At 50.2% G+C, this 27,296-nt stretch overlaps 1 protein-coding gene and 1 long non-coding RNA gene across 2 annotated transcripts; one reads left to right on the forward strand and one right to left on the reverse strand.

Annotated features, from left to right (window-relative positions):
• Positions 1-88: 88 nt before the first annotated feature.
• On the forward strand, positions 89-10,713 carry TBATA (thymus, brain and testes associated; the record flags this gene model as incomplete). Its single annotated transcript, XM_079900469.1, has 8 exons — positions 89-589; positions 2,492-2,647; positions 3,533-3,612; positions 4,786-4,962; positions 6,914-6,995; positions 7,801-7,945; positions 9,535-9,587; positions 10,628-10,713. Exons 1-8 carry the CDS (start codon positions 283-285, stop codon positions 10,711-10,713), a joined length of 1,086 nt encoding a protein of 361 aa, XP_079756595.1. The 5' UTR covers positions 89-282.
• A 2,600-nt stretch (positions 10,714-13,313) lies between these two features.
• LOC307175236 lies at positions 13,314-26,950 on the reverse strand. Its single transcript, XR_013824273.1, has 3 exons — positions 26,811-26,950; positions 15,008-15,170; positions 13,314-13,372 (listed from the first exon to the last, which is right to left on the reverse strand). It is a non-coding gene; the product is annotated as an uncharacterized lncRNA (long non-coding RNA).
• Between the last annotated feature and the right edge of the window lie 346 nt (positions 26,951-27,296).

The following is a 27,296-nucleotide window of genomic DNA, read 5'->3' on the forward strand; positions in this document are numbered from 1 at the left end:
TGCTAGGGTCAGCCCCCTGGCCCTGGAGGTGTATATAATGTGCCTTTGCTCCAGTCCAGGTATTTGGATGAGTAGGTGGGTCTATGGCTTCTCTTTCTGGCTTTAGAAATGGTTTCTGAGAGAAAACTGGGGTCCTGGCTCCCTGCTCAGGCATCTTAGGAAGACAGAAGGGTCCCTGGGGCCGGATGGCATGGCTGGGAAAGGAGCCTGGGGGAGGCTCAGCTTTGGTGTCACGGGGGTGGCGGTGAAATCCCGGAAACCAGACTTCAGAGCATCTCAGGAATGGATTCTAATAAGCTCAGGTGGGCACCGCTGCCGGGGGGCTCCATTTGCTTCTCCCTGACCCTCTCCTTCAGGCCAAGGACTGAGCCAAAACCCGAGAAGTCAGGGTGCTGGCCAAGGAGCCACGCGGACGGCGGGCCACAGAAAGAACTGAGGATCCCAGGGATTGTGGATTTCAGGCTGATCCGAGAGGAACTGAGGACCTCCAAGCCCCAAACGCCCGGTGCCCACCGCTTCGGCCACCTCAGCCATCACTCCTTCTTCTCCCGGCACCACCCCCATCCCCAGCACGTGACCCACATCCAAGGTAGGGCTGGGGCCGGCCAGAGCCTGGCCGGAGGTGGGGACAGGGGAGGGCGTGCTGGAAAGGGAGAACCTGAGGCAGGGGCAGGGTGCGGGGGTCCAAGGGCAGCCTGCCTAGCCCCACAGGATTTACGTCATTGCCAATTCTCCCATTTTACAAATCAGAGAAAGGGATGAACGTTCTGCTGCAGAGCTGCACTCTCTGGTCTAACTCAGGCCATTTCAGCCACTCAGCTATCCATCCACCAAATATCTAATGAGTGTGAACTATGGGTCAAGCAGTGTTTTAGGTTCTGGGGTTATGAGAGTGAGCGAGACAGACAGTGCCTGCCCTCACGGAGCCGACTCTTTGGTGGGAAAGAATAGGAAATAGATAAGGTGTCAGATGTGGTAAGTGCCAAGGCTATACAGGGAGGCCTGACCAACAGCATGACATTTGAGCAAAGGATAAAGGAAGACAGGGCATGACCCGTGTGGATCTCAGGGGGAAGAGTGTCCCAGGCAGAGGGAACAGCAAGGACAGAGGCCCTGAGGCAAGAGCATCCTGGCTCTGTTGGAGAAACAGCAAGGAAGTCAGTGTGGCTGGAGCAGAGTCAGGAGGGGAGAGAAAGGAGATGCATCAGAGAGGCAGCTGGGCCCACAACGCGTGGGCCTTGGAGCTCACCATGGTCACCCTTAAGCCATCTCGGTGAGTCAGGTGGGAGCCACTGGAAGGTTGAGAGCGAAGAGGTAGCAGAAGGGATCTACTGGCTTTTGAATGGATGGTGGCTTGGACCGGGGAGGTAGCAGTGGAGGAGTTAGTGTCCCTGCTCTAGAGATATACAGAAGGTAAGGCCAATGGGATTTGCTGATAGATTCAAAACAGAGTACGAGACGGGAGAGGAGGCAGCCCGACTCCCAGGTGTTTGGCCTGAGTAACTGGAAAACTGGAGTTGCACTGGCTGAGACAGGGAAGCCCACAGAAGGGGCCAGTGGAGGGTGGGGAGGGTCAGGGGTTCGGTCTGGGACGTGGGAGATGCAACATGTGCGATGCCTCTTAGAAGTCCGAGAGGAGGTATCGAGTAGGCAGTCAGGTCCATTTGGGGCAGAGATGCCAACGTGAGAGCCGCTCAGATGGGGGCAGTATTTATGGGATCATCAGGGGACCATGTAGATGCGGGGGAGGAGAACCTGGCATGAGCCTGGGGACCCCAAGGCTAAGGGGTTGAGGAGATGAAGAGGAAGCAGTAGCCGAGGGGCTGGTGAGCCAGGAGGACCCAGGAGAGTGAGGGGTTCTGGCACTAAAGGAAAGTGTTCGGGAAGACAGAGTGAGCACCCACGGTAAGTCCTGACCAGGCTGTTCCCCAAAGCTGAACTAATGATGCTATAGCATCACACAAACCTTAGACTGGAGGGTCCTCACGTGTAAATGTCTCTTACCGCCTCCAGGCTGCCACGCACTCAGCCCTGGAAGCCTGACAGATGGCATGAAGTTTTATCCAGAGGGTCTCGCTCCCTGTGATTTGAGCCCAGGCCCCTCTCGTCACAAACTGTGGCTTAATGCCCCCGTCCCCACATCCTCTTCTTTAAGCTGCCTGCCTCTGTGCTCACACCTGCACTTCACTGCCCTGTCGTAGAACACCGAAAGGACCCCAGGACTAGGGTCTCAGGAAGCCTGGGTTCCTGTCTTACCTCTGCCTGACTCACTGCGTGACCCTGAGCACATCCTTTCGCTGCCATTCTAGGTGTCCCCAGGGGTAAGGTCGCAGTGGTTACAAAGGCCCTCCCAGCTCTCGCCATCTCTGGGCTTGTGGTTACTGGAAGAAGTGGGCCAAGTGCAGCCCCTGCTCACCAGCCTCCTCCCAGCCCCCCGGAGTTCTTGGGGTCCACTCAGGCCCCCCTTCTCACAGCCTCTAACCCTTCACAGATCTCACCGGGAAGCCTGTCTGTGTTGTCAGGGACGAGTTCTCTCTGGCCGCCTCACGTCAAGCCACACTCTTACCCCGCTCTCTGATCGGGATGCCCACCATCTCGGTCCCCATTGGAGACCCGCAGTCCAATCGGGATCCCTGGCTTGCTTCTGGTGGGTACTTGGGCCACAGCCCCTCTACCTTGGGGTTATCCGTGTGCCTGGCTTGGGTGGGTGCCTGAGAAGGAAAGGGCCATTGCTCTTAGGTCAGTGGGGTCTGGTGGGGAACCCCAGTGTTTTCCTTATTTCCTCAGGCAGCTGCATTTGCATTACTCCCCAACCCCAGGTCCTCAGAAACGCACCCCTGCTTGGCTTTGATGTGTCTGAGGAGTCATAACAAGCAGATGTGGGCAACAGTCATGTGACTTACAGCTCTAGCCAGGAACAGGATTGGAAATACTGTATTTCGTAACTTGTGTGCTCAGGCCCCAGCCAATCAGAACAGCCAGCCATAGATAGTGCGTTGGGGGGCGGAGGGGGAGGGCAGCATTTCAGAGGCCTCTGCGCTGCCAAGCCTTTCCCTTTCCCTTAAGGGCGGGGAGGACCCTGGGGAAGGGGCAGAGGGGCTTGGAAGGCTTGCTGCAGTGCTCGTTACCAACCTCGCCAGGAGTCACTCAGTATTTTAGTAACTGCCACAGCATATCGACTGAATCTCTGTCCTGGCTTTGGGCTCCTAAAAGAGGCAAAGCTAGACTAAATCACAAACATCTTGGTACATGTAGCCAAATGTTCTCCAGCATCTCCCAGTAAAGCCACAGGCTAGGACACCAGTATCAGTAGCCACCATACCCACCAACCCACCAGTGGTGTGATTCCTACTCCTTCCCTCAAGGGCACCACCTCCCCGGTGAAGCTACCCTTCCCGTTAAGATGCAGGGCAGGAAGACGGGGAGGAGAGGAGGCTCTTCCACCTACAGTCCTCCCCACACCCAGTGTACAGGGAGGGCAAGGAGGAGAGCCCCAGGTATCGGTTGGCCGGATCTCGTCCCCTCCTTCCAGAGGCCTGGAAGAAGGAGTTGAAAGACCTGGCTTCCCGGGTGGCCATCTTCACCAAGGAGAACGCGCTGAAGAGCAAGGAGGTGGGTGCAGAACAAAGCAGCTGCCTGAGAAGAGACGAAATGGACTCACTCCTTTGTAACTAAATCCCTCCCACGTGGCCTCCAGCAGATCCGTGTAGCGCGAGCCTTCCTGAGAGGCGCTACTGTTGGCACGGGGGAAGGGGCCCATGAAGTCAACCCAAGGGGGAGGGTCCCAGTGAGGGTTCAGAGGACAGAACGTACCAGGTGGAGAAATCCAAGAAGGGCTCATAGTTTAGAAGCGGATGGAGAGAGACGTGCCTAGTGGAAGCACACAGCATAAAGGCTCACAAGCTGGAAAATGCAGGGCCTCTTTAGAGACCAGAGGGCTGAGGAACAGGGCACAAGTGGGCAGCAGTGAGGGAGAAGGTGGGAGAAGGGCTGACTTTGGACGTAGGCAAGATCAGCTTGTTTCTCATTTCTGAACTTCGTTTCGTGTCTAATCTGAGAAGGGGTGGAAAATCCCTGAAGCATTACAGACAGAATGGGGGTGGCCTCCTGGGTGCTATTTGCTGATAAACCAATAAGGACAAGCGGGAGGCAGCTTGAAGGTGGTTGAAATTGGTCCTAGGACAGGCCCGGAACTTTGTGGCCGAGTCTGGTCCCGCCCTTGTCTTGGGCAACAGAGTTCCCGTCCCTGCTCTGCAGCTAACTCACTGTGACACTCAGGGCAACTCAGCTAAGCTGTCTGGGTCTCAGTTTTCTTATCTTTAAAATGGGGAGAAGGATACTACCAGTCTTAACTGGAGTTCCAGGGGCAGGAGGTCCTAGGCCTTGTGCCCACAGGCCTGGCTCAGGAAGGTTTCCCAGGGCAAAGAAAGGATGGCAAGCTGTGGGGGACAGTATCCTACACCAAGGCAGGATACTGTTTTCAAATCTCTGATGGGTTGGGGGGAGGGGCGGGGGGAGGGGCATGGGGAGGGCCTACCCAAGAAGAAGTACAAGGACCACCCGAGAACCATGGCGGGGAGCCAACATTCAATGAAATTCCAGCAGGAAGAGCAATAGCTATAATGGAAGGGCCACCCCACTGGCAAGCGGGGTCTAGGACAGGGTCGGGTTGGCCTGGGTGATATCCTGGGTCCCCGGCCTCCTCCTCTTCTTTTCCCCCTTGTCCCCTCTGCTTTCTCCTCTTTCTCCCTCTCTGCCAAGAGTCTCTGGCTGCTTTTTTCCCAGCAGAAGGAGGAGCCTCAGCGGGAGAGTGGGGCAAAGTACTCAGCAGAGACTGGTAGGCTCATCCCTGCTTCCTCCCGGGCCACGGCCCGCCGCCACTCCCGCCAGGGCGTACAAAACCACTCTCCGAGCACAGGTGGAGAAGACCAGACCTTCATCCTACAGGATCAGGAGTTGCTGGTGAGGTGCTGGGAAGGTTGGGGGCTGTGGACCCTACAGAGGCCCTAGTCTGAGGGCAGAGAACATGGTGGTACCTGCTCCCAGGCTCACAGGGATCCAACTAGGACCCTTGCAAACTGCTTTCAAGCCTGGCTTCTCCCAGGGAGCCTTGCACCTGAGACCACAAGGCTCAAAAACCCCAGACCTGGGAGTCAGGAGCCTGGATTCCAATCCCCAGCTGCCTCTAGCTTTCTGTCTGAGCCTTTCCCTCTCTAAGTCCTTTTCCCTCTCGGGACCTTAGTTCCATGATTTAGCCAAACTGGGAGCACGGACACGTTGTCACACGGTCTGGTCCAGCTGTGGCACCTGACGTGTTAGCGAAGGGAGCCACGGCGGTGGAATGAGAAGCCTGGAGGTGGAGGCCCTGCCTGGCGTGTCCTCACCACGCCCAGCCTGCTGCCCCCCCGCAGCCTGCAAGGCTGGTCGCAGCCACCTCCCCACACCCTGGAGCCGTCTGGTCTGTGCTGCAGCGAAGCATAAAGCCCCCTCCTCCGTGTTCGAGTGTCCCATGGGGGCCTGAGAGGCACGCAGGAGTCGTGCTGGCGGGCGAGGCAGTGAGCGTCTCTGTTCAAAGGCGCACCCGTTCTCCAGGAGAGGCCAGACCATGACAGCATCCTGACACCTGCCCTGTGACCAGTGCTTTAAAGCACGCAGTCCCCTTGGAGCCCTAAGACAGTTCAGGGAACAGAGAGAGCAGACAGGACCCCATTCCACAGACGGGGAGGCTGAGACCCTGCCGGGTGACAGCCCACGGCGCAGGTCCCCGGAGAGGGCGCAGCATAGCAGGGGCTAGAACACAGTGCTCTCTCCACCATAGGGCGGCCTCACCTTCCCTGGAAGTAGGTTCTCGGGTCCTGTGGGGAGGGGGCACAGGGCAGGTAAGTTGGATGCGGAGAATGGAGAGGGACCCCGGGCAGATGGGGGCGGAGGTCAACTCAGGGGGCGGGTACCCGGGGGTGAGGGTGGGCAGCCTAGCAGTCGCAGGCCTGGGGAGAGGCCCGGCCCAGTTCCCGCTCTGCCAGGGATGAGGCAGACCTGCTGGGCACTGACAGCGCACCTCGGGTCCTGGGGAGACTGACCACCAAGCGCTGAGGGAACCCCACTTTCCTAGGACCCCGGGGGCTCCGCCTCCCCCCGTGGGCCCCAGCTCCACACAGGCACAGCCGCCAGCAGCAGCCTGGCCCAGGAAGCCCCCATCGCCCTTCCAAGACAGAGCTGGATCTCTTGCCGCTGATCCCTGACTGGAGGACGCCGCAGGGAAAGGGCCCTGAAGTAGCCAAGATGCTGGAGGCTGAGAAGGCGGCTGGGAGTGAAGAGCACAGGGCTCTGGGCGGGAAGGAGCCCCCGGCCGAGCAGGGCACAGAACCAGCTGACTTCGACCCTCAGGCCGCCCACAGGGATCACCCCACCTCTTTGCTAATATCTCCAATCTCTGAACTTGGGAACTTCAGGGAGGGGAGGCCCATGGGGTCCCTGAAATCCCCACACCAAGGACCCAAGCATTTGGGAGCTGGTGCGTCTCTGAGGAGCTGACGGGCCAGCCCTGACCTTGTCTTCCCCGTGAGGGACTTTGGGGTACAACCAGCCCAAGTAGGGCTCAGGGACGAGGGGTCCAGGTGTCTGATTCTGAGGCTTCGTTCTGCCACAACAGCTCTGCGAGGTGTCCTCCTCTCTCGAGGCCTCAGACGCCTCATCTGCCCAGTAGGGAGGTTAAGAATCTTCCTCCAGGGCTGTAGGCAGAGAAAGCTTTCTACAAAGTGTAAAGTCCCGTGCGGAGGGGAGGCAGGGACCATCGTGGGGACCCGTCTAGCCAAGCAAGGGCTCTGGGAGACCACCTGGCGGGGGAGGCAGCTGTGCAGCCAGCTACATGCTGTCCAGCCACGCCGACCCAGGCCTGTCGTCCTGCCCACAGATCCTGGAGCTGCTTTCTCAAATCCTGCAAACAGACTCCTTGAATACTATCCGGTTCTGGCTACTCTACGCGCCCCCCAAGGGTGAGGACACAGTCCCGGGCCCAGAACCTCGTCTGAGTGGAGACCGCTGAGGGCTGTGTCCACTGTTTCTGCAGGACTCAGGTGTCACTCGGCTCCCACCCCAGGGCCTTACACGGGGGCCTCTCCTCCTTTTTGGAGCCCCAAACTAATCTCTTCCAGCTAGACGACGTCACTGCTCCCTCCTCCACATTCCTCAGCAGGGTTTCCACGACCCTGCTCCTTAGAGGGGACCCCCTCCTCCACACTGACCACAGGCCTCGGCCCCTGGGAGGGAGACACTCAAAGACCATACTTAGCAGACATGGCCTTTAATCCACCACTGTGGGGAATGCACACGCACAGAGATGCAAATACACGTACATAAGAGCACACACACACGTGCACATGGACACGTAAACGGACGTACACATACTCACTGGGGCGGTAGGTGGAGGGTGTATCTAAGTGGGCGGGTGAGGAGTGATGAGAGCCAGAGAGCTGATTGGACGAGAGAGTAGAGGAGGAGGGGGGGGAGGGCGGGTCCCCAGCCGGCTTCCCAGGGGGCCAGGGGCCGAGGTGGCAGGTGAACCAAGAACCAGGGACACTCGAGAGAGGTGTGGAAGGCCGAGGCACGCTGCACACACAGGGGCCAGAGAAGTGTGGCCTTCCCCACGGGCCCCCGAGGACAGAATGTGAGATGGTTAGAGAGCTGTCTGGACCCACTGGGCAGAAGAGCTGGAGGGCCCGCTCCCTGACGTTCCCACCTAGTGGCAGGATGGGGGCCGAGGTCTTGCCCCTGAGGATTCTCCCCCGCTTGTGCTTACAGAGAAAGACAGGGCACTGGGCCTCCTGCAGACAGCAGTGGCTCAGCTCCTTCCCCAGGCCCTAGTCTCCATCCCATCAGAGAAACTCCTGAACCAGCTCCAGGAAATTCAAGAACCACTTCAAGAGAGGCAACAGCTACCCTACAGGTGGGCTTCGCACCCCTCAGCTGCCCCTCTCCTCCCTAACATTCAGCCACCTGTCCTCCCAGGTGAGGCCAGTGGAGGCCAGAGGAGGGAGCCCGGTGCTGGCCAGAGCCTGGGCTGCCTAAGCCTGTCCTGGAGGAAGAGGCCCATGCTCTCCCCCGGACCTCCCCCTGTTCTACCTATGCGGCTTGAAAGCTTACTCTACCAGACCAGACTCCAGGGGCCAGCCGTGGGGATGCTAAGGGGGTGACCTGTGTCACTTATAGCAAGACAGGGCCAGGTAAGCCACATCTAGCTCTCCAGAAGCTCTTGGTCTTTGGGAAGACACAACAAGCAGAGAAGGAACGGTGACACAAGGCAGGCAGAAGTACCTTTATGCGGGTATTAAGTCCTCTGCATGGCTGGAGAGAAGGATTAATGATGAGCTGGGGAAAGGGAAGATGAGGGAAGTCCGCACACAGCAGGGGAGTGGGGCCTGAGTGTCAGCCATGGGACCAGCAATCCTGAGTGCCCACTATGTTTGCCTGACACCGCTGGGTGTTTCACACGTTTCTAGTCCATACAGCCACCCACGGAGGCAGTATTACCTCCATTTTACAGATGAGAAAACTGAGGCTCAGGAACAGTTGAATGACAGCCCCAAATCACGCAGCTGGGCAGCAGAAAAGCTGGGGTTCAGACTTAGGCTTATCTGACTTCCAAGCCCAGCAGCGCTCAGACCCACCAGGGAGCTTATTGAAAAGGCAGATGAGATTGTCACACAGTAGGGTGGGGGTGAACGCGGAGATGTGTATTTCCAACAGTCCCCTAAGTATGTCTGATAGCGCCTGGGGACACTGCTGGGATGGATAGGATTTGAACAAGCAAATGAGAGGGTGGGGAAAGTCAGGAGTGGAAGTCAGAAATGGGAAGCGTTAGGGAATGTTAAATTTGGGAGTGGCTGGAGCGCGGGTGGGTGGATTGGTGAGAAGGGGGCGGCATGCTGTGCTGGCTTGGATGTGCTGAAGGTGTGGGTGCTTGCTCTGGCCCTGGACTTGGTTTTCTTTTCCACTTTGAGACCAGGGGTGGCACAGTGGTAAGGCAGCTTCACTGTGACCTTAGGCAAGCCACCTCCCATCTGTGAGCCTCTGTTTCACCTTCTCAAAACACCCTCTCCTGGAATCATAGGGAAGAAAAATTACATCGGGTGCATCAAAAGGCTTGCTGAGTGCAAAGCCAATACAAGATATGAATGTTATCCATGCTCATCAGTAATTCATCAGGGAAGCAGGGTTTCTGTCTTCTCCACTCCCACAGGAAGGCTTCCTGTCTGCAGGGAAGCAGTAAGCCAGGGGAGGGCAGGTGCAGTGGCCTCCCTACGGCTCCTTACAGAAGGGCCTTGGTTCCCTGTGGCCACAGCGGGCGATGGAGTCACAGTTGTTGGGGTCCTGCTTGGGGTGGGGCCATCCCTGGACAGACACCTGCTGGCTCTCAGGAGGGGTGGGTCTTGCCTCTCCCTGGGGCACCTTCCCCACCTCCCTGCCCACCCTGCCACTCGGCTGGCTGCACGGCTCCAGCCTGACCTTCCCAGCCTCTCCTTGTGTTGGTTTTAGCCAATCCCTGAAGAAGACAAAGACGCCACCTCTATCAAAAAGCGAAAAACCAGGTAAGAGTCCACATAGCAGGTCACTGGGGGCTCAGAGAGGCCCACCATGGCTAGATTCCTCAGGGGATACAAGGACCCCCTGGAGATGGAGCCCTGCCCAAAGAAGCGGCTCATTTCATCCATCCATCCATCCATCCACTCATTCGTTCAGCAGATCCTTAATCAGTACCTAAGCGCTAGCTTCTGGGATCACTGGGGGAGAATCTGGAGACGAGTTCCTGCTGCCGTGGAGCTTCATCCTAGGGAAGGAGTGCAGACCACAAAGACACCTGAGGCAGATGGGTGCCCTACGGAAAATGACAGGGCGATGGCAGAAGCAGGAGGACTGGCAGGGTGGGGAGAGGGCCCCTTGAGCCGAAAGGCAGGAAGGATCCAGCCCTCTCTGGGTCAAGGGAGAGCCCGCGAGCAGGGCTTCCACCTGCCAGGTGTGTTGGTGAACGAGCAGGCAGGCCAGGGTGGCCGGAGCCTTGTGGGTTGGGGACAGTGGTAAGACATGAGATAGATGGACAGAGCCGGCCTGTGGGAAATGCCAGGCACGTGGTCTCATAAAGAGAGCATGGGGTTACCAGCAGGGTGTGGTGGGACCCCTCTGGCTGCTGTGTAGAGAATGGACTGTGGGGTCCCAGAGGGGATGAGGGAGACCAGGGAGGAAGGGGTACCTTAGACCAGAGCGGGGGTGGGGGGGAGGGGAAGGAAGGCTGGAGGGGAGAGGAGAGGACAGGTATTCTCAATGTACTCTGTTCTCCCCCACTAGACTGTAAAGGGTCCTGTGTGCCGGGCAGCGTGTCTGACACAGAGTAGGTACTGCTCAGACATCTGTGACCTGGATGTAGAAGAGGGCGGTGAGGCTGGGGGAAGGGAGCCAACCCCTCCCAGGTTGCCAGGAGAGCCCAAGCAAAAGCCTGGCCTGACCCAGGCACACACATATCCACCAGGGCCTGGCGGGGAGAAGGGGTCTCTCCAGATCTCCTGGGCAGCTCCCAGGTAGGGACCTGGCCCCTCACACTCTCCTGCCTGCTGTGTTCCACGCCCCCCCCCAGAGAACCCTGGGAAAGCACAACTTCTTCGCGTGCACTCCAGCCAGAACCCAGAAGAGAAGGCGGCAAAGCCAAAGGTAGAGTGTTGAGGAGTTCGCACCACTTTGCCCACCTTGCTCAAGAAGAGCCCCTGAGTTCAAAGATTCGGCCTGCACCTCCTCAACAGCAGTACCGGTTTTCCTATCACATGGAGCCTATTAAAATACTGTCTTCCTCTTAAGAGGACAGTTCCGCTCTCCTACCAGGAGGTCTGTGCTTGGGTAGTTTGCTCCAGGAGGGGGGATGAGCTGTACCAAACCATCCCAACTCCCTTGGAGAAAGCCTCCCCATGTGGGGCTTCCCTGGTTCTGTTAGGTTCCAGAGAACTGAAGGGCAGGTGGTAGATGGGGCTCTGCTCATCCTTGAGCCAAGTCTCCCAGGGTTCTGGGTAGATAAGAACAGAGGGTGGGAACTCACAGGCCACTTTCCAACACTGATCCATACCAATTATTGAGTCCCTACCAGGCACTGAGGCAGATACTAGCTAATTCATATAGAACACTATATGAATTGTTGTACATATTTTATATAGGGTACTATGTTTGATGTTCCCCAAAGCTCTATGAGGTAGAGAATCACTCCCATTCTATAGATGAATAAACTGAGTGAGGCTCAGAAAGGTGAATTAGCTTGTCCAAGGCCACACAGTAAGTGACAACCAGGATCCAAATGCAACATGTCTGGATCTAGAATCCCTGCTCCCATCTGCTGTATTCTGCTGCCTTACGAACAGCAACCCTCACCAAAAGTTGTGGTCACATTCCTGAAGAGCATATGGTTAGGAAAATGGCGGCTGGCAAGACCAAGAAGGAAAGGGACATTATATAAATGTGACCCAGATGCAACTGGGGTGTCTCTATCCTTTAAGATATAGAGAAGGCGGCTTTGACCCTCTGGGAAGTCCAATGTCTTCCTTGAGATTTCTGCAAATTGCTTGGGGTGGGGTGGGGAGGTCGGCATTGAGTATTTACAATTTCATCATCACCTATGGCTCTGAGCTCCTACTTCTACTGACTTAGTTCAGTCCACGGATTGTGGCTCCACTCTCTACTTCCAGCACTGCCCCCATTCCCCTACGTCAGTTCATATGACCCCTTTCACACAAAACTTGTGCACGGCAGGCTTCAGTCAAGATCAGGGGCTGGAGCTTCCCTGGTGGCGCAGTGGTTGAGAGTCCGCCTGCTGATGCAGGGGACACGGGTTCGTGCCCTGGTCCGGGAAGATCCCACATGCCGCGGAGCAACTAAGCTCGTGTGCCACAACTACTGAGCCTGTGCTCTAGAGCCCGTGAGCCACAACTACTGAGCCCACGTGCTGCAGCTACTGAAGCCCACGCGCCTAGAGCCCGTGCTCCGCAACAAGAGAAGCCACTGCAATGAGAAGCCCGCGCACCGCAACGAAGAGTAGCCCCCACTCGCCGCAACTAGAGAAAGCCCGTGCACAGCAACGAAGACCCAACACAGCCAAAAATAAATAAATAAATAAAATTTATAAAAACAAAAACAACAACCATGCCCTGGGAATTCCCTGGCTGTCCAGTGGTTAGGGCTCCACGCTTCCACTGCAGGGGCACAGGTTAGATCCCTGGTCAGGGAACTAGGACCCCGCATGCCGCGTGGTGCGGTCAAAAAACCCAAAAAACCAAACCAAAACAAAAACCTATGCCCCTTGCCATGTCACTGAATTTCCCCTGCCCTGTCCTCAACCCTGCCACCAGTTTGCCCCCAGAAAGCCCACACTATTTTAATTTTTTCCAATTTTTTCTTGTAAAATATACATAACACAAAATTAACCATTTAAACCACTTTGAAATGTACACATCAGTGTCATTAACTACATGAACATTGTTTGCAACTATTACCACCACGCACCTCCAGAACTCTCTTCATTTTGCAAAGCTGAAACTCTGAAACCCATTAATAATTTCCCATTCCCCCTCTTCCCAGTCCCTGGCATTCCACTTTCTGTCTCTGAATCTGACAACTCTAGGTCCACCATATTAGTGGAATCATACAGTCGTACGCATTATCCTTCTGTGTCTGGCTTACGTCGCTTAGCGTGATGTCCTCAAGCCTCATCCATGTCGTAGCATGGCTCAGAATATCCTCGCACATTTACTTTTTTAATCGATGCAGCAGTTCAGCTCCTCCAGCCTCTGTTCCCAAACCCTCCAGCTCCACCTTGCCGTCTAACCTCATTTAGGGGCTGAGCTGAACAGGAGGACTGTTCATGGAATAGGGTCCTTGCCCCTGGGCAGCTGTGGTTACAAGAGTATATCGCTACTCCATTATGAATAACTTTTTGAAATCCAGACAGTGAAAAATTCTAAAAGCTATCTGTTTCCAAAATATACCATACTTCTTGGCACAAAAGCCCTGGGTCCTTAGGTAATCCTTCTACCCCTCCTCTAATTTTTCAGGAAAAATTGTCATGAGATTAATATCTGCCCCTGCAGATTCTCATACTTTCTTACTCCCTGGAGCGTGCCTCTCTTTTAAGTTCCTTAGCCCATCCTTCCAATCTATTTATTTTGCTTTCTCCATCTCGTGTTTCCTTTTGCAACTCGCTGCAAAATGCTTGTGTCACTGCCTGGCTTTTGCACCCATTGTCACTGCATTGAAAGACAAGATGTTTCAGGCCTGGCTTCTTACCTGTGTATTTTGCGGGTAGATTGTGAACAGATGAGATCTTTCTCAGCAGCTCTGCAGTCTGTTAGGAGAAAGATAAGGGGACTGAGTTGAATCATGTGCACATAGAAACACTGTGGAAATAAACATGTGCTATGCAAATGGGAATGGGAAGCCACCATATTGCAAAAACACAGATGGCTAACCTATGGTTGCATGGGATGATCTGACCTCATTCAATGCTCACAGCCACCCGTAAAGTAGGTCTTATAGGTGGAAAACCCAAGGCTCAGAGCAGAAGCAACATCAAAATTTACACAGCCCATAAGCAGTGGATTCAAACTCAAGGCTGTGGGCTCCTCTGTCAGTGCCCTTTACTTTCTGCCAGCTGCCATCTTGCAGGATCACCCCAAGTCCCACTTGTCTCCAGACAGAGAAGTGGACCCTTCTCTCACTTCCAGCCACTTCACCCTCTCTTCCTTCTGCTTCCTCTTCTTCTGTCCCTTAGGTATGGAGTTCGGCAGGGTTTGCTGTGACTCCTTGGCCCTCTTTGAAGTCCTCCAACAGGCCTGCATCCTTTCTCCATGTTTTAAGGGAGTCACTGCTGAACCCCAGGGGGACAGCCAGCTGGGAGAATTGGAAGGTTCCAGACATCTCACAAAGCACTGGCCAGAGTCGTCACTGGCCTTCCTGGAAATGCAAGTGGTGTCTGGCCTGCCTTCCTCGTCACCTGCACAGGGCCATCTTGACCTCAGGGCCATCTTGACCTCAGATCCTGTGCAGGTTGGAGGCCAGGCTGGTTACTGGGCTGTGGCCTGTAAGCTCTGCTTGGCTTTGCAGAGTTTCTGTGCCCTGCTTAGCAGCACTCCCTGTCTGGGCCCCCTTTTGGGCAACAAGGTGACTTCTGCTGGGTGTCAGGACCCCATGACTACTCCTGAGTCACTTCTAAATTTTCCTTGGCTCAGGCCCTGGAATTTCTCTTCTCACTCCCCTCTGTTTCTCTGCCTGCCTGAAGCATGAGGACAGATTTTCCCTTCCAATCTTCTCTCCTATGGCTCTAGGTCCTCCTTGGGATCCAGTCTCCTTAGTCACTGTGAAAGCCATTGTTGGGTTTGCCCAGATGCCCCCACCCCCTTCCAGGTGGGCCTGAAACTTAGCTCCGTCCAACCAGAGTGCCCCATTCCTGGGCACAGTGACAGGTTCAAGGATTGGATAAGCATGTGACCCAAACCAGGCCAACCAGAGTCCACCCTTGGGATTGTTTTGTTGGCTGGGAAGGAATGTTGGCTTTTGAGATGATGCCATCATCGGTCATCATTGCTCCAAGAGACAAAGCTGTGGATTCAGTCACACCTGATGGTCCTGATTCTTCCCCATTATATGAGACAATAAAATTATTTCTTAATCGAAGTGTTGATTTTTATGCACTTTTAACATAAACCTGACTATTTTAACCATTGTTAAGCGTATAGTTCAGTGATATTAAATACATGCATATTGTTGGGCTGCCATCACCACCATCCATCCATAGAACCCTTTCCACCTTGCAGAACTGAAACTCTATACCCATCAAACCATAACTCCCATTCCCTCCTGCCCCCAGCCCCTGGCAACCACCCTTCCACTTTCTGCCTCTATGGATCTGACTGTTCTAGGTACGTCATATAAGTAGAATCATACAATATTTGTCATTTTGTGACTAGCTTACTTCACTTACCATAGAGTCCTCAAGATTCATCCATGTTGTAGCACGTGCCAGAATGTTCTTCCTTTTTTAGGCTGAATAATATTCCCTTGTATGTATATCCTCCATTTTGTTTATCCGTTCATCCATCGGGGAACATTTGGGCTGTTTTGCTTTTTGGCTATTGTGGATAATGCTGCTAGGAAATTGAGTGTACAGAAGAAGTTGATTTTTATGTTACATGTGACCAAAGGGATCCTGGATAATCTAAGGTCACATAGCTAGTAAGCATAGGCTCCAGAACTAGCATACAGGCTCATCAGACTCCAGAGCCACTGACAAGAGCCCTTGGTTCCCAAACTTGAACCATTCTCATACCCCCATCATGAACATGTTACAACTGTTCACCACCTGTACTATATTCCTTCATATTTCTTTAAATTTACCTTTTTACTTTTTTTCACTTAACTATAGTTTTGACCTCAGCGATAATATCCCTGGCATCATGGTTTTGAGGTGTTATTTATAAAAGTTTCTCATACACACAAAAATAAATAGAAATAGAAATGTTTAAAATGATAATGTTCCTCCGTGTGCCCCCTAAGTTCCACTTGTACCACCAGAGTACACTTTCCACACCTCGGGAAACGTTGACTAGAACAGATAGCAGTTTGAAGATGAGAGAACCACGCTTGGGACCCTTGGCTAAAGGACACACGCGGGGGTCAGCTTCTCCATGCCCAGTTTGCTGGCTCAACAGTCACCCCACTGACCGCCCTCCACTTGATGGGTGAGATGAGAATAGGCTGGAGACTCCTTTTCAGCAAAGGCAGGGGAAGGTGGTACCCTCCCTCCTGGAGCCTTAGGAGCTCACTGTTGGGACATCCCTCAGACGCTCCCAAGCCCCCTTCCCAGCCCATGGCAAACCCTCATTGTAGCACCCATGACATGGCGTCCAACTTCAGGTTGGACAAGGACAGTAACAGAGATCCCACCACCTTTCCTGACTGCTCAGACCTTAGTTCTGTCCCCAGAGCCACAGAGATCAGGTCTTTCCTTCTTCCTCTGGCTTTCTAATTTTGCCCTTGTCAGAACTCTTTTAGGTCTCAAACCACGCCTCCTTTCAAATATTTATACCTTAAAAAAAAATTATTTTTGGTCTGATTGCATTAGCTAATACTTCCAGAGAATAATGTTAATTAATAACTATGATAGTGGGCATTTTAATAGTATTTAATGGGAATGCCTTTCATTTTTCACCATTGAGCATGAGTTGACTTTGTTTACATATCAAATATATATAAACTGAAATATTCACATATTCGTAAAGTTAGGTCAAGAAGTATCCTCCAGCTCTTACATGTTTAATCCACGCTGGAACCTTATGAGGTAGATACTATCGTTAAAGACAATTTTACAGATAAGGAGCTGGAAAAAAAGAAGGAACTTGCTCAAGGTCGTATAAGCAATAGGAAACCGATTCAGGATTCAAATCTTGCAGCTTGAATGGGCAGAGCCCATCCTCTTAACCCCATTCTAACTCCCCATAATAACTCCACATGGTAGATATTAGCACAATTTTATAGACGAGAATTCAGAAGAGAGGTTAAGTGATTCGTCCAAGGTCAAACAGCTGACAAGTACATCCTTCTCACAGGTCAACAGGGTCGTCTTAGAGTTTATATCTACTGCACATTGGCTTAATTTCTTCTGCGTGCTGTGTGATTTATTTCCCTCAAATCTGTCTTCCATTTAACTGTCTTGTGTTTCTATCATGTCAGCTATACCCTTGATATTATTCTACTACATTCATTAATTCTGTAGTGGTATTATTTTTGTCCTTGTTTCTTTTCTTAGTCCTTTTCAACTCATTCTATTGCCTTGTCTGAACTTCAATCTCTTGTTTCAGAGTTCAAGTTGTCTTTAATTTCTTGGGAATGCAAAACAGTTTTGTTTTTTTAAAATTTATTTGTTTTACTTGTTTATTTTTGGCTGCATCAGGTCTTTGTTGCTGTGCGCGGGCTTACTCTAGTTGTGGTACGCGGGCTTTCGTTGCAGTGGCTTCTCTTGTTGCAGAGCACGGGTTCTAGGCGCCCGGGCTTCAGGAGTTGTGGCTCCTGGGCTCTGGAACGCAAGCTCAGTAGTTGTGGCGCATGGGCTTAGTTGCTCCGTGGCATGTGGGATCTTCCTGGAGCAGGGCTCGAACCCGTGTCCCCTGCATTGGCAGGCGGATTCTTAACCCCTGTGCCACCAGGGAAGCCCCCAAACAGTTCTTATCTAATATTTTCTTCTGTTCCTGGGTGTATCTTCTTCCAGAAATGTGCATGTCATCTTTCTTTGCCATGTTCTCCTTCCTCTGTCCCACTCCGTCCTTTTCTCCTGTGGAGTTTTTGCACAGGTACCCTGTCAGTTTCTTCTGGTTTCGCTTACGTTGGATCTGGAGTACGTCTTTCCAAGCCCCTTATTTGCACAGATGGTGACTTCTTGATTCTCCTCTTTGTTTACCTGGGCCCTGTGTGCACCCTCCTCTCTGAACATTAGCTTGAGGTCTGACTGTCATTGGTTTATATTCTTCCTGTTTCCCTCTTCAGCTTTCTGGGACAGAGGGGTTGGAGAAAACTGGGTCCTGGGAAGCCAGCAAACCAACTGCGTCTCTGTTCTCTTCATCTGTAACTATTAAAAAATAAACTTTTAACTTTAAAACTGTGTTAGGTTTACAGAAAAACTGTGAAAAAACAGAGTATCCATATATCCTACATCCAGCTTCTCCCACTCTTTTTTCTTTTTAATGTAACAGCTTCACTGAGATCTAATTCACACACTGTGAAGTCCACCTATTTCAAGTGTACAATTCAATAGTGTTTAGTATTCACAGAGTTGTGCAACACAATCAATTCCAGAACATTTTCGTTACTCCAAAAAGAAACTCCAATACACATTGGCAGTCACTCTATTTCCCTAAAAGCTCCCCCTTCCCTATGCGGCCACTAAACTATTTTCTCTCTCCATGGATTTGCCTATTCTGGCCTTTTCATATAAATGGAATCATTTAATATGTGATTTTGTGACTGGCCTCTTTCACTCAGCATAACATTTCCAAGGATCATCCATGTTGTCGCATGCGTCAGTACTTCATTCCTTTATGGCTGAATAATATTGCATTGTACGGATATACCACATTTTGTCTATCCATTTACCAGTTGATGGACATTTGGGTGGTTTCTATCTTTGGGCAATTGTGAATAGCACTGCTATGAACATTCATGGACAAGCTTTTTGTGTACATATGTTTTCAATTATTTGGGGTCTCTACCTAGGAGTAGAATTGCTGGGTCCTATGATAACTGTGTTAAACTTTTTGAGGAATGGCCAGGCTGTTTTCCAAAGCAACTGCAACATTTTATATTCCTACCAGCAGTGTATAAGGATTTGAATTTCTCAACATCCTGTCAATACTTGTTATTGTCTTCTTTTTTTAATTATAAGACTTTTAGTTTAATTTTATTTTTGTTTTTAACATCTTTATTGGAGTATAATTACTTTACAATGGTGTGTTAGTTTCTGCTTTATAACAAAGTGAATCAGTTATACATATACATATGTTCCCATATCTCTTCCCTCTTGCGTCTCCCTCCCTCCCACCCTCCCTATCCCATCCCTCTAGGTGGTCACACACCAGCGAGCTGATATCCCTGTGCCATGCGGCTGCTTCCCACTAGATGTCTATTTTACATTGGGTAGTGTACATATGTCCACGCCACTCTCTCACTTTGTCACAGCTTACCCTTCCCCCTCCCCATCCTCAAGTCCATTTTCTAGTAGGTCTGTGTGTTTATTCCCGTCTTGCCCCTAGGTTCTTCATGACATTTTTTTTTTCTTAGATGCCATATATATGTGTTAGCATACGGTATTTGTTTTTCTCTTTCTGACTTACTTCACTTTGTATGACAGACTCTAGGTCCATCCACCTCACTACAAATAACTCAATTCCGTTTCTTTTTATGGCTGAGTAATATTCCATTGTATATATGTGACACATCTTCTTTATCCATTCATCTGTTGATGGACACTTAGGTTGCTTCCATGTCCTGGCTATTGTAAATAGAGCTGCAATGAACATTTTGGTACATGACTCTTTTTGAATTATGGTTTTCTCAGGGTATATGCCCAGTAGGGGGATTGCTGGGTCGTATGGTAGTTCTATTTGTAGTTTTTAAGGAACCTCCATACTGTTCTCCATAGTGGCTGTATCAATTTACATTCCCACCAAGAGTACAAGAGTGTTCCCTTTTCTCCACACCCTCTCCAGCATTTATTGTTTCTAGATTTTTTGATGATGGCCATTCTGACCGGTGTGAGATATCTCACTGTAGTTTTGATTTGCATTTCTCTAATGATTAATGATGTTGAGCATTCTTTCATGTGTTTGTTGGCAATCTGTATATCTTTTTTGGAGAAATGTCTATTTAGGTCTTCTGCCCATTTTTGGAATGGGTTGTTTGTTTTTTTGAAACTGAGCTGCATGAGCTGCTTGTAAATTTTGGAGATTGATCCTTTGTCAGTTGCTTCATTTGCAAATTTTTTTCCCATTCAGAGGGTTGTCTTTTGGTCTTGTTTATGGCTTCCTTTGCTGTGCAAAAGCTTTTAAGTTTCAAGAGGTCCCATTTGTTTAATTTTGTTTTTATTTCCATTTCTCTAGGAGGTGGGTCAAAAAGGATCTTGCTGTGATTTATGTCATAGAGTGTTCTGCCTATGTTTTCTTCTAAGAGTTTGATAGTGTCTGGCCTTACATTTAGGTCTTTAATCCATTTTGAGTTTATTTTTGTGTATGGTATTAGGAAGTATTCTAATTTCATACTTTTACATGCACCTGTCCAGTTTTCCCAGCGCCACTTATTGAAGAGGCTGTCTTTTCTCCACTGTATATTCTTGCCTCCTTTATCAAAGATAAGGTGACCATATGTGCGTGGGTTTATCTCTGGGCTTTCTATCCTGTTCCATTGATCTATATTTCTGTGTTTGTGCCACTACCATACTGTCTTGATTACTGTAGCTTTGTAGTATAGTCTGAAGTCAGGGAGCCTGATTCCACCTTAAGAAACAGGAAACATCTCAAATAAACAACCTAACCTTGCACCTAAAGCAATTAGAGAAAGAAGAACAAAAAAGTTAGCAGAAGGAAAGAAATCATAAAGATCAGATCAGAAATAAATGAAAAAGAAATGAAGGAAACAACAGCAAAGATCAGTAAAACTAAAAGCTGGTTCTTTGAGGAGATAAACAAAATTGATAAACCATTAGCCAGACTCATCAAGAAAAAAAGGGAGAAGACTCAAATCAATAGAATTAGAAATGAAAAAGGAGATGTAACAACTGACACTGCAGAAACACAAAGGATCATGAGAGATTACTACAAACAACTCTATGCCAATAAAATGGACAACCTGGAAGAAATGGACAAATTCTTAGAAATGCACAACCTTCTGAGACTGAACCAGGAAGAAATAGAAAATATGAACAGACCAATCACAAGCACTGAAATTGAAACTGTGATTAAAAATCTTCCAACAAAGAAAAGCCCAGGACCAGATGGCTTCACAGGCGAATTCTATCAAACATTTAGAGAAGAGCTAACACCTATCCTTCTCAAACTCTTCCAAAATATAGCAGAGGGAGGAACACTCCCAAACTCATTCTACGAGGCCACCATCACCCTGATACCAAAACCAGACAAAGATGTCACAAAGAAAGAAAAGTACAGGCCAATATCACTGATGAACATAGATGCAAAAATCCTCAACAAAGTACTAGCAAACAGAATCCAACAGCACATACATCATGATCAAGTGGGGTTTATTCCAGGAATGCAAGGAGTCTTCAATATACGCAAATCAATCAATGTGATACACCATATTAACAAACTGAAGGAGAAAAACCATATGATCATCTCAATCGATGCAGAGAAAGCTTTCGACAAAATTCAACACCCATTTATGATAAAAACCCTGCAGAAAGTAGGCATAGAGGGAACTTTCCTCAACATAATAAAGGTCATATATGATAAACCTACAGCCAACATCATCCTCAGTGGTGAAAAACTGAAACCATTTCCACTAAGATCAGGAAAAAGACAAGGTTGCCCACACTCACCACTATTATTCAACATAGTTTTGGAAGTTTTAGCCACAGCAATCAGAGAAAAAAAAAGAAATAAAAGGAATCCAAACTGGAAAAGAAGTAAAGCTGTCACTGTTTGCAGATGACATGATACTATACATAGAGAATCCTAAAGATGCTACCAGAAAACTACTAGAGCTAATCAATAAATTTGGTAAAGTAGCGGGATACAAAATTAATGCACAGAAATCTCTTGCATTCCTATATACTAATGATGAAAAATCTGAAAGTGAAATTAAGAAAACACTCCCATTTACCATTGCAACGAAAGTAAAAAAATACCTAGGAATAAATCTACCTAGGAAGACAAAAGACCTGTATGCAGAAAATTATAAGACACTGATGAAAGAAATTAAAGATGATACAATAGATGGAGAGATATACCATGTTCTTGGATTGGAAGAATCAACATTGTGAAAATGACTCTACTACCCAAAGCAATCTACAGATTCAATGCAATCCCTATCAAACTACCACTGGCATTTTTCACAGAACTAGAACAAAACATTTCACAATTTGTATTGTCTTTTTAATTATTGCCATCCTAGTGGGAGTGAAGTGGTATCTCATTGTGCTTTTCATCTGCATTTCCCTGAAGGCTCGTGAAGTTGAGCATCTTTTCATGTGCTCATTGGCTATTTGTGTATCTGCTTTGAAGAAATGTCTATTCAGATGTAATTTTGTTTTTAAAAACAAAACTCCTGGGCTTCCCTGGTGGTGCAGTGGTTGAGAGTCCGCCTGCCGATGCAGGGGACACGGGTTCGTGCCCCAGTCCGGGAAGATCCCACATGAGCCATGGCCTCTGAGCCTGTGCGTTCGGAGCCTGTGCTCCGCAATGGGAGAGGCCACAACAGTGAGAGGCCCGCATATCGCAAAAAAACAAAACTCCTGTTTTGTATATGAGGATTCTCCATCCTGTCTGGAACTTTCCTAGTTCTACAGGGGATGCCCTGAAAGGAAAGCCCACCAGCCACTCTGGTTTGCGGGTCTCAGTTATATTTGCTTTTGCTATAGCCCAGCACTTTGTTAATTCCGTCCTGCTAAGCCTTTGTTTGACATCAGAGATTATTAACATAGGGTAATCAGCGCTTGCATACTTTCTTCCCAGCAGCTGGGAGAGGGTAAAAGTTCACGCTAGCAGTTCTTCTGTCTCCACCTGAGTCCCTTTCCACCAAACTGGGGGGCACCCATGACGTTTTAGATTTTTCTTTGCCCAACTTCTCTCATCGTATTACTTTTAAGGATCAAAGCCTGTGTCCATTCCTGGAGCCTTCATTCAGTCTGGCCTAAATCGTTGCCTCCCTAACGTGAATCTTCACGAAGCATGTGGTTTTGGTTAAGACCCTTCCCAAGTTTCTATGTGAGTAACCCATTCCTTGCAATTTTTTTTTTCCTTTGGGCCATTTCAGTATGCAAAAGGAAATAAAAATAGCAACAGAGATGCCATAATAGTAATTGTGTTTCAATTTTTGCTGACTTGGCTGTGAAGGAATAAAAACCTGGACAAGATTAAAGGCATGAGGATCAACTCGCACTGAAAAAGCAGCCCTGCCGTCATCAGGCGGGGACAGACACAGACAAAGCCAGATGCAAAGTTAACAGAAAATGCAGCTCTTCCCTAGGTCATGCCACAGCTGTAAAATGCCATAATCACGCCCACCCTGCGTGACTGTTGGTTTCTTGCCAGTGAGACCCCCAGAGCTCTGTTGCTATTTTCCTGTATTCCTGGGGATACCCAATTGCCCCATGACAGCACCCAGCCCCTGGTTAATCGCCACTTCTCATCCTGCCTCAGAAACAGTCACCAATCCAGGACTGACCCCTGCTTCCCTGGGACTCTTCCAGAACCCTTCAGGGGGAACCCAACCCTTAGAAAAGACACTCCCTGCTGGCTCTCTTTAGTCCAGCGGCATTCCACACTCCCTCACTGACCCAGGTCAGTCAGTTTTGATTTTGTCCGACCACAGGCTTGTCCTCTGGGTCTGTGGCTGCTTGGAGTGTAAGAGTGGGTATTAGGTTAGTGTCGCCCCGCTGTTGTTCCCATTCAGCTCAGCTTTTGTTTGCCGCCAGCAATAATTAACCCGGCGTAGTGACTGATTAGGTTCCTTCCTCCTGCCAGCGGGAAAGGAGAAAAATAGTACCTATTAGTGGCTCTCCCGGATCTGTTCACCACGTCTAGGATAGGGGTGGGTTCCAAACCCGGCTGCCCACACAGGAAGGTGCACAACCGTCCAGCCCCAACCAGGGACAGCATTTGGGTGAAGGGCCCACGATCAGTGTGCACACGCCAGGGCCTCTCCATGGAGCCAGGGAGCAACCTTCACGGCACTTGATCCTGCCCTCAACGAGCCGTCTGTCCCCACACAGTCCTTCCTCTCGTTGGGCCCCCGTTCACCCCTCAGCTCACTAAGGCCCCTTCTTCCTACCTGGACAGTCTATGATCTAAGTTCAAATGACAGAAATAAGTGGGGTTCCCAGTAATAAAAATCACTATCACTCCCCTCAGTCACGCCCCAAACCAGGTCCCCTGGCTCCTAGGCCTCTCTTTCTAGAGCAGCTAGGCATGTCCCCTCCAGACCTGTCTAGCCTAGGTAAAGTGAGGGCCCTCCGCCCTTTAAGGTAACTGGACCTGGAGCTGCACACCCTGGACTAGGAGAGCGAGGCAAGTGGGGGGGAGAGGAAGGCTCCAAGACAAGATGCTCCCGTGGGAGGGTCCAGCCCAGCTCACCTTTGCCCAGCTCAGCAGACCAGATTTAAAACTCAGGATCTAGGGTTCCTCTTGAAACACCAGAAGCTGTGGAAACCCAGGGTCCTTGATACACTAGCATGAGCTCTCATTCACCATAGTCCACACCCTCATTTACAAGACTTGCCTCGTGTCTGAGAGCCCCACCCTGGACACACACACTGCCCCTTTGTGGCTACTCTAGCTTGCTCAGGTCCGCCCTTCAGCTCTCTAGCTCCCCATCCCCTAACTCGCTGCATCCACGTAACAGTGGCCTCAAGGCCCTGAGACAACGGGACAAGCTCTCGGCTGCAACAATTGCCCAAGGAGCATTTCATTAAATCACTGAGCCCTAGAGAAGGGAAGGTATTTTTTTTTTAATTTATTTGTGGGTCTTCGTTGCTGTGCGGGCTTTCTCTAGTTGTGGTGAGTGGGGGCTACTCTTCGCTGTGGTGCGCGGGCTTCTCATTGCAGTGGCTTCTCTTGTTGCGGAGCACAGGCTCTAGGCGCGCGGGCTTCAGTAGTTGTGGCACGTGGCCTCAGTAGTTGTGGCTCTAGAGAGCAGGCTCAGTAGTTGTGGAACACGGGCTTAGTTGCTCCGTGGCATGTGGGATCTTCCCGGATCACGGCTCGAACCCGTGTCCCCTGCGTTAGCAGGCAGATCCTTAACCACTGCGCCACCAGGGAAGTCCCGGGGAAGGTTTCGTCCATAGTCACGGATCAGGAAAAGTTCTGAGTGAAGTGTATTCTACTGCATTCTAAATTACAGAAAATTCCCAGAGGGACTCCAATTCCATTCACTGCAGTAGGTGTTGACTGACCCCCTACTGTGTCCTGACCACATTCCAGCTCTGCAGTTACTCACTGAGTGGAAGGATAGGCTTGGTGGCTTTAGAGCCAGCTCAACTGCTCATCGTGTGGCCTTCTGCAATTACCTCGTGACTCTGAGTCTTGGCTTCTGATTCATATGAGAACTGTTTCCAGCTAGAGCATTAGATTAATCAGTAAGTGGATTTCGATACTAGGAGCCCCAGCCCTTCTCTTTTTGCAAAGACTGTCACTTACTGGAAAACTGAGGCTGTCCTGCATACAGAATTACAGGTGTGTGTTTTGTCAGTTGCACGATCTCCCCTCAACTGCCTATATAGAGATTGTCTGTACCCTTTGCTAGCTGTGTGACTTTAGGCACGTGACTCAACCTCTATGAGTCTCAGTTTCTTCATCTGTGAAATGGGAATGATAATAGCACCAACTTCATAGGGTTGCTGTAAAGATTTAGTGAGATATTAGGTGGCATGTCACAGCGCCTGGTATATAGTATGTGTTCAATAAATGTTAGCAATGTATTTCCCTACACTCAAGCACTCATTTCCAGAAATTAATCTAGAATGAAAGCCACATTACTAATACCACACCTACTTCCTTGATAACACTTTATACAAGGGACAGGCTAACACAAAGGGATCTCATGGCCACTGTCCCAATCTTCATGACTGCCCTGCGGAAGGCTCAGTCCAGAGATGGCTTTTCCTGTCTTCTACATGATGGGTAAAGTGATACACTAATGGTCAGACTCGAAGACGGCTGAACTAGAATCTGGGTCTCCTACCCCCCAGACCAGTATTCTGCCTCCTACATCTTGCTGACCACTTGGCAAGAGGATCAGCTGAGATGGTGATTTTTTTTTTAGAAGTATTTTATTATTTTTTTTTTTTTTTTTGGAGGAAGGGCTACGTTGTCTTTGTCGCTGCGCGCAGGCATTCTCTAGTTGTGGCGAACGGGGGCTACTCTTCGTTGTGGTGCACAGGCTTCTCACTGCAGTGGCTTCTCTTGTTGAGGAGCACAGGCTCTGGGCGCATGGGCTTCAGTAGTTGTGGCACGAGGGCTCAGTAGTTGTGGCGCACGGGCTTAGTTGCTCTGCAGCATGTGGGATCTTCCCAGACCAGGGATCAAACCCGTGTCCCCTGAATTGGCAGGTGGATTCTTAACCACTGCACCACCAGGGAAGTCCCTGGGACAGTGATTTAGAAGGCTCTTTGAATGTCCTACGCTCTTGGGGACAACATTATGAATGTCAATTCTCACCATGCAGACAGCAAATTCAAAACGTTCTGATAATATCATCTGTTTGGATGCCCAAGACTTCTTCCGTAAGATTTTTGAGAGAAGATGATGAAAACCAAAATTTTTAATATTTGGGCTATGGTGCTTTCACACCATTGGAGAGACTAAAATGTAAACATCCTTCTGGAAGGCGCTGGGAAATATATGTCAGGTGCCTTCAAGGTGTGGTTTTGGTAGACTTTTCACTCCAGTTAACTTCTGGAAAGTTAACTTCAGAAGTTAACTGGAAATGTCTTCTGAGAAAAATGAGGTAAACATGAAAAGATCAACCTTGTATCCCTGTTTACAATAACAAAATTTAGAAACAACCTAAATTTATGGTACTAGGGGATTTGGTTAAATAAATGATCATTTGCCATACAATGGGGTACTACGTGTCATTAAAAGTAGATATGTAGCTTGACATATTTCAGGATGGAAAGCTGTCATTCTTATATTGTTGCAGGCGCAGTAGGGAGGGGAGAAGTTACTGATGGTACACAAAGTAACATCCTGTGTGTGTGTGTGTGTGTGTGTGTGTGTGTGTGTGTGTACAAACACCCTCCCTTACACATGCACTTCATAAATGCACACATCTGAATATGTCTGCTAAGTAGAAACACGAACTTTTTTTTCTCTCATCAGGTTTATAGATTTTTTTCAATAATGAGCCTATATGCCTTGTGCAATTTTTTCAAGGAGAAAAAGATCTGGGGTGCAGGCCTTGGGGATTTCTCCTCAGTGGAAGCTGGGTTCCTCCCCAGCCGTGATCCCACCCCCTAAACCTCCACCTCCACCCATACCTCCCCCTTCCCCCAAGCCCTCAGGCACCTGAAGTGATGCAGAGAGCAGGTGTTCCTCGGAGTTCCAGGTCAAGAGGCTCTGTGTCTTCCCCTCTTCCTCTGCCTGATTGGTCGTCTCAGGTGGACAGCCTGGAGGTCTACCAGGAGGTAGTTTCCAGCAAGAAAGGGACCAGAGGCCAGGCTGCCCCACGGAGGCTGGCTGTTTCCGGGAACGTGACAAGGCTCTGGCTGCTCCCCTAGAAGATTGGGAAGCTGAGTTTCTTGCCCTCCTTGAGATCTAGCCTTCTTCCTCCCCCTCTCCCTCCCATCTCCCTCCCCGTCTCTGCAAGAGCCCCAGGGCCAACAGCTGAGTCCCAACAGAAGTCACAGGCTGGAGCCCCAGGGAGGCCATCTGGGCACAGAGGACAGTCATAGTGAGGGCCTCCCAGGCCACATGGGCAAGAGAGTGAGGGTAATCTATGCAGATGATGGAGTTTAAGAAACGCTGCCCCCACATATGGCACCTTGGCATACT

The sequence above is a fragment of the Stenella coeruleoalba genome (assembly GCF_951394435.1).
Source record: "Stenella coeruleoalba genome assembly, chromosome: 16".
NCBI classification, from domain to species: domain Eukaryota; kingdom Metazoa; phylum Chordata; class Mammalia; order Artiodactyla; family Delphinidae; genus Stenella; species Stenella coeruleoalba.